This window comes from Clavelina lepadiformis, chromosome 9, assembly GCF_947623445.1.
Source record: "Clavelina lepadiformis chromosome 9, kaClaLepa1.1, whole genome shotgun sequence".
In the NCBI taxonomy this organism is placed as follows: Eukaryota; Metazoa; Chordata; class Ascidiacea; order Aplousobranchia; family Clavelinidae; genus Clavelina; species Clavelina lepadiformis.
This window is the reverse complement of record NC_135248.1, coordinates 13,201,954-13,218,369: the sequence shown is the minus strand read 5'-3', so window position 1 is coordinate 13,218,369 and position 16,416 is coordinate 13,201,954. Positions and strand designations below refer to the sequence as shown.

The window sequence follows — 16,416 nt, the reverse complement described above, 5'->3', positions numbered from 1 at the left end:
AAACCATCAAAACGTTGGTTTCAAGTATCACAGTACTAGCAAGGTTTATGCTATATCTGTCTTAGATGGATCTGAATAACTCCATCAAAACTTTGTAGTATAAACGTCGTTTATACCACAAAGACTTACATTTTGGAACAAAACCGGTCACAACTGTGCATAATAAAATTTTTAACAAGCACTTGAACAAAAACAAATAACAGCTCGTTTAGAAATGAAACACTTTTGAGTGTTAGGCAAAATGACATACAGTACTCAGTTTAGGGAAAACGTTTTTTGAAAAGGAGGTCTAAAGCTGGTTTTCGAGGGACTAAAGCAATTAAAAATTTTCCAATATGACAACTTTGTTTGGCATTTGTTGTGTATTATATCAATTTGGGGAATATCAGACAAAAATTTGGGGAAGCCCCTTTATTAATGTGCAAAAAAATACTCACAATTTACAGTTAAAGGCTACTCCACTGCATAAAACGAAACTACCTAGCCCAAAGCTACGGTATATCATCCAACAATACCTGCGCACACCAGCACAAAAGTGAAGACCAAAGCAACTTTGAAAATCATCATGATTCAGATATTCTCTTCTTGGTGAAAAATACTTTTTATAGCTTGCTTATGTAAAACAACTGTCAAATTGCGTGCACAGCAAAGCTTACCACTTTTGGCATGACCAATTGTTACAAATTTAACACCAAACTAACGGGCTTTCAGAGAAAATTGTTACGTCATTATTACCATTTTTAGAAAACAATCACAATGCTAGCTCTAGGTATTGCAGTACCAGGAAAGGTTTCTGCTATTCTGTACCTGATTTAGTTTCTCTAAGTTGAAGAACAGAAATATATCATCCACGAAATATGTTCAAAAAGATCGTGTGTTAACTGAATACGTTGTTCGTCTTATTTTATCTGGTGATGGTCAAATTTCTTCAACGAAATTAATTCAAACTCCTCTGTACTGTCAGCACCACTGTAGGCTACATCACTGCACTAGTCACTACAACCACTGCACTACTATATTACCACTGCTAATATCATTGCGCAAGAAAAAGTTTTCGCTCGCCTTGGAAACTGTCTTTGGCAGCAAAAGTGTTTACTGCAGTAAAATGACTTAGGTTTGAGTGATTTGTTAAGCAAACTAATTTCAACTACCTTAAACGTTTTCCCAAGTTTGGTTTTTGGTAAATGTTCCATGCACAGAAAAGCCTGCTGTTGTAAAGGACGCTCTTTCTTTGACGTAAATCGTTTTCAAGAAATAGTTCAAGGTTGTTACCGGAAGGCAAATGAGTTCCAGTATCCAGCCAATTGATCTTTAGAAACTCATCTAGTTCACAACTTCCAAGATAGCTTTCTTTTGTTTTAAAAGTAACTTGCATAAAACTTTTGGTTTTGCTAGAAACTTTGCCGTAAGTTTAATTTTGAGGTTTTATCATAATAACAAGCAGTTTATCCTTTTGCCGATTTTTTGCATTTTAGTTGCATGATAGACATAGACATACAATATTGTCGATTTTACTCTGATTTAATTTTAAAATTTAGGTAGTTTCACTCATGTATCAAACCAAACCAAACCGTTTTCATATTTACATAAAATAATGCATGTGTGCGTGGAAGCCGAAGAAACAAACTGTTCACATTTCCAATCCTGTTTATTGCTTTTTTTAAACATATTATTGCTGCTGTTTTACTTTTATCGCAGTCTCTGTTTAAGGGTAATCTCGTTGTGAAAACGTTTTTGAAATCTCTCTTCACAATCATTAAAACAAATCAATCAAATCAGCGTAAAGTTTTAGATTCAGACAATTTTGTTTTATATTCAGTTAAGAATTCGATCATTGATGTAGAGTTGTAGACATAACCAAACCTATTCAATAATTCTTTAAACATTGTAATCATAAATTTCACTATTTCAAAGTCATGTTAGAATTTTCCAAACTTGTAAAATAGTATTTCCGTTGAAAGAGATGCACACCACTACATTGTGCTTGTCGTTTGCTGAAGGTTTAAAAACTGAAATATGATTTAATTTCTTTATGTGTTTAAGCCTGTAACAGTAACTGTCATTGTCATACGACAAACAACAACACACTTGAATGAAGAGTGAACTCCCACTTCAAAGTTGACTAGTTCTTGAAACTTCAAGCTTAAGTGATTCCGATAAAATGTTGGCAAGTCTCTATATAGCTTTCCCTGAATATGAAAGCAGTTGGATTTAGATGTCACCGTCAACCAGCACTGCCAGTGAGTAATCAAAATTCCAAAAAAATGTGATTTTTATATTGTTGTTGATAGGCTTGAATAAACAGTCAGCTTACGAAGGCATTGGGAAAAGACTTAATTTAGCGACTGACGACAACTAACCAATGTGATGGCTTTTTAATTTACCTTGCGACGAGTGAAAGCTTTTTTGGCGTTTCATAACAACGAACTTTACCAATCCGTTGCATGATGCTATGCTAGCAAGTTGTTTAGTTGAATTTTCCTGTGAAAAACCATTGTAGGCCAAACCCGGTAAAATGAGGATTTTGTAAATTTACCTGCTTGTAAGATACCAGCAAACGACACCAAGCAAATGCACGAAAAAATTTAGAATAGTGTAGAAACGAAAAGGGAAGAATAAGAATTTTGTACAAGAGGTTGACAACAAATGCAAATTGTATTCACTATAGGTGGAGTATTACAACAAAAAGATTCACGATTGTACAGAATAGGTATTGACGGAATAAAAGTTGGTCATTCATGCATTTCTAATCATAAACAAATTCGTTTAATTTCTATAGGTTTGAATAAAGCGTCGTAGAAAATACTAGCATGGTATTACAGCACCGTTGACAATTCGACTTTAAGGTTTTATTTTATAGCAGCTCAGCTTTTGTTCATATTTTATACATTGCTAATCCCGTCTTTTCATTAAGTCATATAAGCTTAAATATTGTAAGAATAAAGGTTTAGGTTTTTGAAAACATGACAAAACTGATTCTTGGTTACTGGGATATCAGAGGCCTGGCACAGCCAATACGGTACATGTTGGGGTACCTTGGTGTTGAATATGAGGATAAAAGATATGTTGAAAAGAATTCTTGGTTTGACGTAAAACTTAACATGAATCTGGATTTTCCAAACATACCTTACATCATCGACGGTGACGTCAGAACGACGCAGACCTGGGCGATTATGAAGTATCTTGCTCGGAAACACACAATACTTTTCCCGAAGACTGAAGAGGAGATTCGAAGTTGTGACATGTTGGAGGAAGTGGCACGTGACCTTGCCATGCCCTTCTTCATGCTTTGTTACAATCACGACGGTTTTGACGAGGCAAAGAAGAAATACTTTAGTGAAACTCTTCCAAAGTTGCTGGACTTGCTGGAAAAATTTCTTGGCTGTTCTCATTGGATGATCGGAGTTAAAATGACCTACGTTGATTTCTACTTTAACGAAGTGCTTGACGTCATCCAATTAATGACGTCAGATTGTTTGGACAAGCACCAAGGCATCAAGAAGTACGTGGAGAAATTCTTCGCCCTGGACAAAATTGCAGCTTACAGACGGTCGGATCGATTCAAGAAATGGCCATTTATGTCACCACAGGCGAAATGGGGAGGGAAATGCGAAGACTAAATCTTCCAGAATCAATTGTGTTACCTTCTGGAAAGTTCATAATTATTCTTGTAATTGTTGGTGCTAGTGGCGTGTGTGCTGATTATGATCATGTATAGGTTATATTTCAAGGACGAATCAATAAGAGCAACAAAATCCTGCAAAATTGACTAACACAGAAACAGTTTTCAACTTACTAAAAGTGTTGACAGCTGTAGGATAAGATTATTCCATGACAATAAAATCAAAATGATGAAATATATGACGGGGAACTACCTAATGTGGAACCAAGTTAATGGATTGATTTCAAGGGTTGAAAAAAATTTCAAAACTTGTCATGTCTTATGGGTGGTGACGTGAAAATGATGAAACAATGGGCAATTGTGAAGTATCCTGTTAGATATTTCGGTCACATTTTAGAAGAATAAAGTAGAAGTGTAGTAAGGTGCAAACGTCCGTTACTGATTCACTGGTTGGTTTTATGCACAACATGTTATTTATATATTTACATTTTCTTTATATATCTACATACTTATTTAGCCTTGCAACTTATAAAGGTTCAAAAATAAAAAAGGAATAGTTTGGACAAGACAGTTCTCTGAGTTCAATTGATACATCACAAGTTACTACTGTAGATTTTAGTTTGTAAGATTTTCCAAGTAAATCATAGCACAAGGATTATAGTGTATAATGACAAATTAATCTTTACCTTTCAAAACATAAAAGTACATTTCACAAATCTTTACAATTGGTGCGGATTATGAAAACTTTTACGAGATATTCTTGTTAAGAGCATGAAGATCACACAGAGATTTCTCGCGAACGCAGTTAAACGTAACTGAGAGGATAACAAAGCGAGGTTGCTGACCTAAACAAAACGTAAAACACTATCGTAAAAAACTCTATGTAACCGGCTTGAAGTTGCAGCAGTTGGATGTTTAACTCGGTTAAAATATTTAATCTACCGTTTGAGTAGGAATGTTGCTTTCTATACCATAAATCAGCTTTAATTTGCATTTTCAGTGTGATTCCGGTTGCACACTCTGACTTACAGTAATAATACTAATAAGTTACACCGGTAGCGCAAATACCGGATTATTCCCTTTGTCCTACTTTTTCGTGTCATAGCAAATTTATCAATGTTAAAAAGTGTAGCAAGTTGTTAATTTTCCTTTTTGTATCCCCAGTTGGTGTATATGTTAAAAATAGGATATTCCTTGAACCTCTCAAAGCGACGATAGGCTGCGATCTTGTCGAGTGCAAAGAACCTTTCCTTGTACTTCTTCACATTCGGATATTTATTCAGGCAATCTGACTTCATCTCAGTCAACACGTCGAGCCGTTCACAGATCTCGAAATCAACGTAGGTGAGAGTGGCACCGGCCATCCAATCGTTGTCTGACAGAAACTTTTCGAACGTGCAGAGATATTCGGGCAAATCATTTGCCAGAAGATTCGTCATTGCTACTTCTCGGCCATCAGATCTGAAAAGCATGCGCTTGATGGCAAACCACATATCGATATAAGCCTCTTTTACCATATCGCATCTCTGTGTTTCTTCTTCACTTTTTGGAACGAGCTTTCCAAACTTTCTAGCAACGTAGTTCATAATCGCCCACGATTTCGTCATCTTGACGTCACCGTCGATGAGGTATGGCAAATTTGGAAATTCTAATCCAAGCTCAAATTTGACGTCAAACCATTGGCTCTTGTCCACGTTAGGTGGTTCCCCTAGAACTACATAGCTTTTATTGTCGTAATCTGCTCCACAATACTCCAACATCAAACGAATGGGTTCAGCAAGAGCCCTGATGTTCCAGTAACCAACAGTTATCTTCGATATCTTCGGTCAACTTATTTACTGGTCAATAATCTGAAAAACAAATTGCAGTTTTATGAATGAAAACCGGTCGATCTTGATTTAACTGATTTGTGTGAATGGTCTCATTAAACTACATATGAAAGTGTGTTTTGATTTGAAAACTCAAACTATTGTCTGTTTTCCAACAGTCTTTGTTGTGAAAGCGACAACAACGACTTCAACGATTAGCCTTGCATTGGCTGAAACATAAACTAACAACAGCTGGCATTTTTGCACAGTTTCTGTGCATTAACAGCGGATATATCTGCAGATATGTGTTCGTTGGGTCGGGTTTGGCAGAATCGTGTTCTTGCGCAATCGTTTAAGAAATTATCTCGAAATTATTCTCGATACCATCGATTAAAAAATTAAGTGATTTTCGATTAAAAGAAGAAATTAATTTGACGACTTAGCAATTACATTTAGCTCATTGACCTTTGTGTTGTGTAAAAGTAGATGAAGTATATATCTGCAAAGGTCACTGCTTGTCTTAACTTATGCTATTCGGACTTAGTTTACCTGCCGAATTAATGATCTGACTCCGTGGTTGCGTGCGGCTAGAATTCTGTAACCTTACGTCTACTAACCGCAAGCTCTTACGATTAACAGATACCGTTTATCAGAAGCAATCCTTTATTGTAGGAACTGTACAGATTCCGATTATAATACATTCACAAACTTAACATTCACCATTTAAAACAAGTTTAACGAATTACAATTTACGCGAATAACGTAGCACGTTCGTACGATTCTGTATCTCTCTGTCTGCACGTTACTCGCACAGAATGGTGGTGGTTAGAGCGTAGAGCGGTGTGAACGGAAATATTCGACACAAAATACACAAACATTTCAAAACGTGCGAACGATGAACACAAAGCGTTGGCAATGGGAATTACATTCAGTTACAACTAGGGTTGTTATGAAATCGCCTGGTAACGTACTAAACGGCGTTTTCCCATAAGGTTATTTAGAGCAAGTTCCCAAATATTAAACGATGATTGCCGTTTTATCAAGTTGCAGCTGCAGCCAAACATTAAATGCTAATTGCAGTTTTGTCAATGAACAATATTTCAATAAGTAAATGGCGCATGCGTTCCCACAATTGATATAATGGTATTGGATGTGGCTCCCAGGCCACTACATATCCTTCTAACACCTGGCTTGGAAAAATGTTCCATTGTTCAATTCCTAATGTCGCTACCGTCAGAATACTCAATAGCAAGATATGAACAACGCTTGCTCATGAATTCGGGCAACATAAGAAATCAAATAAACAAATGAAAAATTTTGTGCGACAATCGGAACTTGAACAGAGACACAGGTAAGCGTGGCTTGAGCAACTAGGAATCACACCAACATTAAGTCGTGCAAGGAACCTCCTTTAACAAAAGTTTGGCTCCAGTTCAAGTTTAGCAAAACTCAATTTTCCCGTTTTTACTCTGCTTCTGGTTTGCAATGGCTACTCAATTTTATTCCGTTTCGAGCTTAAGTTTACCAAACTTGACCATATATTAACTATAATACGTTTCATTCCACCTTTAAATTACTTGCTCCGGTTTGATTGTTTTTCTCTTAAAAAGTCTCGTCGTATACGCCCATTTTTAAAGTAGCACAAGTTTATTTGGGGAAATTCTATTGTGAACGACGAGTTTTTGCATTTACAAACACAATCGATACATTTGAGAAACACTTAAGTCTATACATTTAACACCGTTTCACATGAACTATCTCCTGTTCGAGTGCAAGTAAGTTTGTTTTCTGTCAATGTTCAACTTTGTTTGGATTTTAAAGAAATTCAACATTTAGGATTCAGTTCGATTTCTTGCATCAAACATCCGCTGAAACCTAGTTAAATAGTCAAGTATAATAAAGTCTCCATTCTCACACTTAAGTTTAAATATGCAGTGTAGGTGTATCGATCATTAGTTACCTTTTCGTTGCAATTAATGACTTAAAGAAATTTTCGTACAAACTTAGACGAAACATTGCGAAGTGGACAGCGCAGATGTTGCCATCATTAGGACTACAACAAACACGAAAATTAACGCTATATAACTAAATGTTTGATAACGTTTGATAAATGTTTGATATAACTAAACTTACTCTGAGTCCTATTTGGTAGCGGAACAAGTTTGGCGAGACACCGGTTTGGAAACGAAACGATCTGAAAACTATTAACATAAACACGATTATTTCTTTCTATTAAATCATTAAGAATAAAAAACTTTCAGAAATAGCCTAATCTCTTTATTAACCAAAAATTAAAAAATGGGAAAAAGTTCCAGCGAATTTTGTAGTTTTAATGCAAGTTTAATCCATTCAACAATTTCCGAACAGTTGAATTACTCTAGCACAGTAGTGCAAGTATATTTATTCTTTTTGACGAGCTGCAGTTTGGGCTTATAATATGGCGTAAGCTACAACCGCATGATATGCAAGTTTGGGTTATGTTCTTTAAGAGTGGTATAGTTGACTATGCCAGGTAGCCTTATTTGGTTATTTTTTTTGTTTCTGCTCCAACTACACGTTTTACTTTTTTTTTCTTTTATTGCAATCATTCTTTTATTGCAATCGAAAAACTGCTTTAACTTAAGAGGATATCTTAACTTAATTTACCTGTTGAATTAATTATCTAACTGTATTGTTGTGTTTTGTTAGAATATTCTAACATTTTATCGGCCGAAACGTTTTAATATTAAAACAAAAATAGATAAGAAGAAAGTTTTTTTATTGTAGGTGCTGTACACTTTCTCAATATTACGAATTATTACTCAAAATAATTATATAATTATTAATCAAGAACATAAGTAATACTACTGATTATAAGATGTTTATTAAGTTGCAATGACCATGACTGCAATAACTCTGCTGGCGGGTAGAAGTGCGAGCTTATACATCGTGAAAGCGACCAGAGTTAAAATGTTCGACATGAAACACGCTGCAAGTCGTAGTAGATGCAGCGAACGAAGCAATGTTTAGACAATGTGAGATACATATAGTTAAAGCTAACACATTGAGACAGAGATAAATAATAATCAGTGCTAAAGTTAAGAAGTGGGCATTTCCAATAAAGACTTTTTATCACAATAGATGCTGGAAAACAATCAGGGAACATAGGCTACTAAAAGGAGGGTACACACGAAGTAGCCTAATGCAGAGAAATTTTCCAAATATTAATCAACAGTTAAAATGTTTATCAAAAACCAATTAAAAAAAATTCCTAAACTTGAATGAATAACTAGAAAATACGTTTTGCAAGAAATAATGTAATGGTATTAAAAAATACCACCCAGGCCGCTACACAATAATAGTCTACTTTATCCTTGCCGCTGGGTCTGTTTTAACTACGCTAGCCTATGTATCATTTTCTGGGCTTCAGAAAAATTTCACTTGGTTGTGTGTGAAACAAGTAACTTAGTCAAAGAACGGCAACACTATCAGTAATGCTGCATTGGTTGGTTAAGTGCAGTCAAGATATTGACGGCTTACCAATCGTATTGGCGACCTCAGCTTATAGTTTGTTCTGTTTATGCGGGGCTGTTTTTTCGCGACATGTTTTAATTTTGGTTTATCAATTTAAGCATTTTTGCTTCAAAAGGCGATACCATAGTGACATCACAATACAAATTATGGTTTAATTAATCTTGGTTTAACGCTAAGACATGGTAACTTTACGGCCAATTACCTGTATAACACCAATTTCATTTCTTGGATACGACTCCATTGTCACATCAACACCAGGAAGCAACCAATGATGACGTAATCTCCAACGACTATGCCAATCCACCATTGTGGATGTTGTAGCTTTGAAACCCGATCTGTATTTCAATTTTGCGCCAACTGCCCACCCAAGATATGTTTCATGTACACTTGTTGCATGCTTGAATTTATATAAGACTTAATTTCGGGGCCGAAAATTGCCCCTTAATACTGCTGGACTGCGATTGCAAAAAAAAAAACTTATTCTAAAGTGATTATAGGCCTAAGCCAGCGGTTCTTTACCGGTGGGAAAATTTTGCATGTTCAGGTGGGAAATAATTGAAAGCTTTATATATTTTTACACAAAAAATATACTCTCGAAAGAAATGTTGTAGTAAGTAAACACATTATACTTTATTTATTATTTAATACCCATTTTGCAGTGTAGCCACTGCCCCAATTTGGGTTTGGTATATGGCATAAATTGGAAAGCAAATGTAAAAGGTTAAGAACCACAGGCCTAGACTAACCTCGCCAGGCAAATTTATCAACTATTTTTGCGATTGCAGCCTATGGGCAAGATTTTTTTTTACAAACATGATTTGTGCAAAACATGACATAAAGACATAACTATAACCGGGAAAAAACAAAAAGAAAATGTACAAAAAATGCTTAAACGTGTCATCCAAGCGTTGCAAATGACGTAGTCTGCAAACCACGGTGCATTCCACGTTGAGAAATTGTGCATGTAAAGACACAAATTTTTACATCGAACGTCACATTGAAGCCTGGATTCTTTGTTTATTAATTATAAATTGGCGTGAAGATAAAAATTTGGTGATGCACACTGATAAACCTCGTGCGTGCAGATGTCACAGTTTCCACTATAGACATGAATTACGCCGAAGATTTTCAAACCAGACTACATTTTTGCTCCTTATTTAACAAGATCGTATGTGCACCCTGCATAATATAAGTTTGAACTATCGTGATAACTTGAGAAACCACCAACATAGATGTAAAGTTACTTGCCAAATGTGGAGGGAGTATCTTGGTTGAAATGCTTTCTATGAAAATCCTTGGAATATGAGAGAATGGACCAAGAAGAAGAACGAGGAGATTTTCAACTTACCCATAATCCTTCTCATGGGAATGTTGACCAATCGCAACCAATAGATGCAGCACAAGAAGATCAACATCGCCATGGTAATTAGCTACTGGTTAATGTGTTGTATTGTTGCAAGTTTATTTGCGTTGTATAAATGTTCTATACTCAACGGCGTCAATTTTAGTAAATCACAAAGTGAAAAATTTTAATTTGCAGATACGTTTTTTTCTTGGTGCTTTTAAGTTTTAATACTTTTAAATCGCCGCTAACCTGTTTTTGTGGTTTTTTATATTTGGTGCAAAAATTTCATTTTTTTCTCTATTTTTGATTGCCTCACAAAACACTTATCAAAACAAATTTTAATTGAGGTTCATATTCTGATGATATTTTGCAAGCTTTTTTTTCAAGCTTCCCTCTCTTTCATTATACAAAGATATATGAGTTATTGCACGTAATAGCATGTTATATTTTGGGATCACATATGAAATAATCTGCTTACCGTATATACTCGAGTATAGGTCGACCACTGTATTTTTGCTGAAAATCAGAGATATTTTTGTTGTTTCATGTATAAGTCGATTTGATCGTTCACCTAAGTATTGGCATTGACATACTGTAAGAAAATTTCAAGGATAGGTGAGAGTTTGCCAGTAAGTGAACTTTTGAGGCCTAGCTTGCCGGTACAGTACTTGTGTAGCGACTGCTAACTGTAAACTTCAGCAGCACTCGTGTGAGTTGTTGTAAAGTTATTTATACGAAATGGCCAGCAGGCGCAATAAATTCACGATTCAAATTCATGAATGCATCAATCACCGTCCTGTCGGCTGGACTTGGAGGTTTTATTCTGGTTTGTTTGTATAGGTTGACCCCTGCTTTTTGAGGTTAAAATCAGTTGCGAAAATCTCGACTAGCTCGCTAAGTTTCCAACAACAGGCAATTTCATAAACAACCACCTCCAAACACTGTTACAGAAAGCAGCTGATTAAATTATTATTTCTTTTAAAAAATTAATCAATTAATTAAATAACCAACTTTAAAATTAACTTTCTTAAAAACATTAAGTTGAAGGAAGATTGCAAGAGATGGATCTTCAAGATGAAGGAAGTCAACCTGTGGCAAGGACTGAGGATGTAGGAAGTCAACAAGTTGCTCTTGCTAAGGAAGGAGTTGCTCAGATTGTAAGAGAACTTGCATCATCTGGTGGTGAGTCAAGATGTAACGTCACAGTCTTCTTTTCCATCAATTAAACCGATAGATGTATTTTGATTCTTAACAAATGTTGACAGAAAAAAAGGAAATTTCAGTTGGCACTAGGATATAACAAGACGAGTCACTCGTGGGTACAGCATAAGTGTGAACCCAGAGACCTTACTAGACCACTTGAACATTAAAATATATCTTATCGGACGTTCTGTTGCATGTATATATCTTAAGGTCTGAATTTGTCTTTATTCATTGCATTAGCTGCAGGAACTATCCACCTAACTTATGCCCCACAATTCGCACAGCACACTCAGTATCAAGACAACAGGCGCAATATGCACTTTGAGAATGTTGACGGTGGTGTTCATAATCCTGGTGGAGAAATCTATGGAAATGTTGATCAACCAGGAGGTAAGCTACATGTTATTTAAGAGTAATCTGGGGTTGGTTTCTATAAAATGTTGTTTTTGTTGGAATGTTAACGGTGGTGTTCACAGTCCTGGTGGTGGAGGAGAAATCCAGAGAAATATTTGCCAATCTAATGGTGCTTATTATTTCAGAGTTATACAATATAGTAATAATGGTAATAATAATAATGGTACTTGTTATTTTAGATAATATGATATAGCTGGGAGATTTACAGAACTTGTTTAGCCTTTAGGTATTTGTCACTAGCTGCTTGCTGATGGTTACCTCCTAATTTTCAAGTTATATTGTTGAATGGAAACAAAAATACGTTTTATCGTCAAAATTTCAATGTTTGTTTTGCGATCAAAATTACACTGTACACTATCTTAATTTTTATCTTTTTTATATGTTTATTTGCATTAACAATTGATTCTCATTTGCGTTATATCTTTCTTGTTAGTATGTGGAAACTGCTGACATGATTATGTTATTCTAATATTTGTGTTTGTCTATTCACTTCCAGGACTAACAATACAGAGAACTCCTCAAAATATCGCAGAACAACCAGGTCCTAGTAATGCTCCTGAGCAAGGTGTGTGCTTTACTTAGTAGTACTAATTAAAGAAAGCTATGATGGCATTACTAAATCGTTGGTTATAAAAGTAACAATTAATAAAAGTCAGTTACTTGGTTTGATGTAGGAGCCATTAATTTTATGACAGTGCACAATCCCAATTAATATCATATTCTTTCACTGCATAATTGCTATAGCAAGTAATATACATTAGTCAGAGCTGGGCACAAGCGTGCTCAAGATTGAGAGAGCTCTATTGTAGGAGCAACCTCGAGAGCAAGGCTCTTTTCAAATTTGGAACGGAACCACAGGCGTACTATTTTATGAGTTATCCGCTCGTCGCTCTTTTTTGTACAAATAATGCTGTGAATGCAAAAAATGGTTGGATTAAAGTAAATTTTAAGTTTTTTATGCTCCTTTAACACATGATTCTATGTAGTGAATAAAAATGACTCCTTTGAGACTAAAGATGATAGAGAGACTCACACAGATGAACCGAGTTGTCATCGATGTGTAATATTTTGTTTCACTTTGTCGTTATTTTTATAACTTAACCATTGTGTGCTTTGAAAGTGAATAATATTAAACTAATGGATGTCGGCATTTGTATAATTCTTGAAAGTTCTTAATATTATTCTCAGCTATTAATCCTTTGTAGCATGTGTGACTAAAACAAAACTTATCAATATCAAATTTCATAAAATATACATTTACAACAAACCATGATAAGCAATTAATAGGCTACAGTTAGACACATGTTTTACAATGCAAATTTGCTACATATGAATGTGACTGGTTTTCAAAAACACGACGAGCTGAATATATTTTAATTGCTACAAAGAGAGGAAGCGTGAGTTGAAATAGACTGTGCTCTTTTTTATAGAAGAGCAAAAGCACAAGCATTGCTTTTCTTTTCATCGACGAACAAGAGCGTTGTAGCAACGCAGTTATATTCACTAACCGTTAGTAAAACCTTTTCAGACGGTTGTTATTTATATTTAAATAAGATTTAAAGAATGATCACTATACTAATGTCAGCGTGTTAGTATTGCCCTCTTGATTAATAGCTAATAACAAACAACAACAATAGCATCTGAGTAACATATTATATTGAACAAGTTATCCCTTGTAAATGGCACATGACATGACTGAACTATGAATGACAATCAATAAATAGCATGTCAGAATAGGAATAAAGCAAGCATCAAAAAGCCTTAATATCACCAAACTTACTTAATTTTATTCTCGAGGAGTTATTACGTAATTACATTCTCCTTTTCCTCGAATTGCTTCTGGAATATTTCACGGTAGTTGCATGACTTAATCTAAGCTAATTGTTGGCTAATATTCACAATTGTTGTTGTTGTTGTCGTTGTTATCTGCCCAATCCATTGAAATCTAATCTAGCAATATCTAAATCGTATCTAAATCTAACAATAATGAGCAGCAATGCACAGCAATGCACAGCAATTTACAGTTAACCCCCTGGTGTTTGTAAAATGAGATTAAGATTGCGTTGTACACCCGGTGAATCAGTGCACACCACAGCGTGAGCGACGACGCTCTATTTAAAACAGCTGTTGCCCAGCTCTGCATTTGCCCTTTAGTGTTATATATATCTGGTATAAAATGTATAAAGTTGTATCAGAACATGTATCAGTTGTATCTAAGTTGTAAGTTGTAGTGATAAGTTGATGTTGTAGTTGAGTGATAGTTATAGTGATGAGATAAGTTATAGTGATAGTTGTATCTAAGATCTAAGTTGTAGTTGTAAGTATGTATCAGATATATAAATCTGGTGATTATGTTATGCTTTTATGCTAATATTTGTGTTTGTCTATTCATTCTCAGAGCCAACTATACAGGAAACTCCTCAAAATATCGCAGAACAACCAGGTCCTAGTCAGGCTCCTGTGCAAGGTTTGTGTGTGTCTGATAGTCAAACATGATTAATACTTGAATATAGTAGCTATTTAATTATAGTAACTTTAATGCTGATTTAACACAGTTATTTAAAATAAGTACATGACTCTATGCACACGCTAAATAGCACGTTAGAATAGAAATAAAGCAAGCATCAAAAAGCCCTAGTATCATTAAACTTACTTAAATTTATTCTCGAAGAGTTATTACGTAATTACATTCGCTTTTTCCTCTGAATTGTTTCTACAATATTTCGTAGTAGTTGCATGACTTAAACTAAGCTAATGGTTGGCTAATATTCACAATTGTTTTTGTTGTTGTCGTTGTAATCAGAACAATCCATTGAAATCTAATCTAGCAATATCTAAATCGTATCTAAATCTAACAATAATGAGCAGCAACGCACAACAATTTACAGTTAACCACCTGGTGTTTGTAAAATGAGATTAAGATTGCGTTGTACACAATGTGAATCAGTGCACACCACAGCGTGAGCGACGCTCTTTTTAAACGGCTCTTGCCCAGCTCTGCATTTGCCCTTAAGTGTAATATACGAGTGATACAATATAGTTGTATACTTTAGTGTTATATATACTCGTATATTAATGGTCTTTAATCTGGTTTTTAAGTTGTGCTTTTATGCTAATGTTTGTGTTTGTCTATTCATTCTCAGAACCAACAATACAGAGAACTCCTCAAAATATCGCAGAACAACCAGGTCCTAGTAATGCTCCTGAGCAAGGTGTGTGCTTTACTTAGTAGTACTAATTAAAGAAAGCTATGATGGCATTACTAAATCGTTGGTTATAAAAGTAACAATTAATAAAAGTCAGTTACTTGGTTTGATGTAGGAGCCATTAATTTTATGACAGTGCACAATCCCAATTAATATCATATTCTTTCACTGCATAATTGCTATAGCAAGTAATATACATTAGTCAGAGCTGGGCACAAGCGTGCTCAAGATTGAGAGAGCTCTATTGTAGGAGCAACCTCGAGAGCAAGGCTCTTTTCAAATTTGGAACGGAACCACAGGCGTACTATTTTATGAGTTATCCGCTCGTCGCTCTTTGTTGTACAAATAATGCTGTGAATGCACAGAAATGGTTGGATTAAAGTAAATTTTAAGTTTTTTATGCTCCTTTAACACATGATTCTATGTAGTGAATAAAAATGACTCCTTTGAGACTAAAGATGATAGAGAGACTCACACAGATGAACCGAGTTGTCATCGATGTGTAATATTTTGTTTCACTTTGTCGTTATTTTTATAACTTAACCATTGCATGCTTTCAAAGTGAATAATATTAAACTAATGGATGTCGGCATCCATATAATTCTTGAAAGTTCTTAATACTATGCTCATCTATTAATCCTTTGTAGCATGTGTGACTAAAACAAAACTCATCAATATCAAATTCCATAAAATTTACATTTACAACAAACCATGATAAGCAATTAAGCAATTAATAGGCTACAGTTAGACACATGTTTTACAATGCAAATTTGCTACATATGAATGTGACTGGTTTTCAAAAACACGCCGAACTGAAAATGTATTTAATTGCTAAAAGAGTGAAAGCATGAGTAGAAATAGACTGTGCTCTTTTTTATAGAAGAGCAAAAGCACAAGCAATGCTTTTCTTTTGATTGCTTTTTTTTCATCGACGAACAAGAGCGTTGTAGCAACGTTGTTATGTTGACTAACCGTTAGTAAAACATTATCAGGCAGACGGTAGTTATTTCTAATTAAATAAGATTTAAAGAATGATTACCATACTAATGTCAGCGTGTTATTATTGCCCTCTTGATTCATACAGCAACAATAGTATCTGAGTAACGTATTATCTTCAACATGTTAAGTCTTGTAAATGGCACATGACATGACTGACCTTCAATGAATGATACTCACTAAACAGCATGTCAGAATAGGAAAAAAGCAAGCATTGAAAAGATTGAGATTGTTTATAGAATATTTCGTCGTAGTTGCATGACTTAAACTAAGCTAATGGTTGGCTAATATTCACAATTGTTGTTGTCG

General features: G+C 34.9%; 3 protein-coding genes and 1 pseudogene across 5 annotated transcripts in view; 1 reads left to right on the top strand and 3 right to left on the bottom strand.

Moving 5' to 3' along the window:
* LOC143470248 (polycystin family receptor for egg jelly-like) overlaps positions 1-16,416 on the bottom strand; it is a 122,043-nt gene that overhangs the window by 61,920 nt on the left and 43,707 nt on the right. The gene's annotated exons all lie outside the window — the stretch shown is intronic.
* The window catches only part of LOC143470255 (uncharacterized), a 107,979-nt gene that overhangs the window by 61,920 nt on the left and 29,643 nt on the right, over positions 1-16,416 (bottom strand). The gene's annotated exons all lie outside the window — the stretch shown is intronic.
* On the bottom strand, positions 4,451-5,457 carry LOC143470263 (glutathione S-transferase Mu 1 pseudogene; annotated as a pseudogene).
* The window catches only part of LOC143470251 (uncharacterized), an 80,445-nt gene continuing 72,969 nt past the window's right edge, over positions 8,941-16,416 (top strand). Inside the window, exons 1-6 of one of the 3 annotated variants that reach the window (XM_076968274.1) lie at positions 8,941-10,365; positions 11,330-11,470; positions 11,732-11,881; positions 12,402-12,470; positions 14,304-14,372; positions 15,049-15,117. In XM_076968274.1, coding sequence (XP_076824389.1) covers positions 10,254-10,365; positions 11,330-11,470; positions 11,732-11,881; positions 12,402-12,470; positions 14,304-14,372; positions 15,049-15,117 — 610 coding nt within the window. In that variant the 5' untranslated portion in view covers positions 8,941-10,253. The remainder of the gene's footprint in view (positions 10,366-11,329; positions 11,471-11,731; positions 11,882-12,401; positions 12,471-14,303; positions 14,373-15,048; positions 15,118-16,416) is intronic. The other 2 variants (XM_076968272.1, XM_076968273.1) reach the window with 2 other exon arrangements.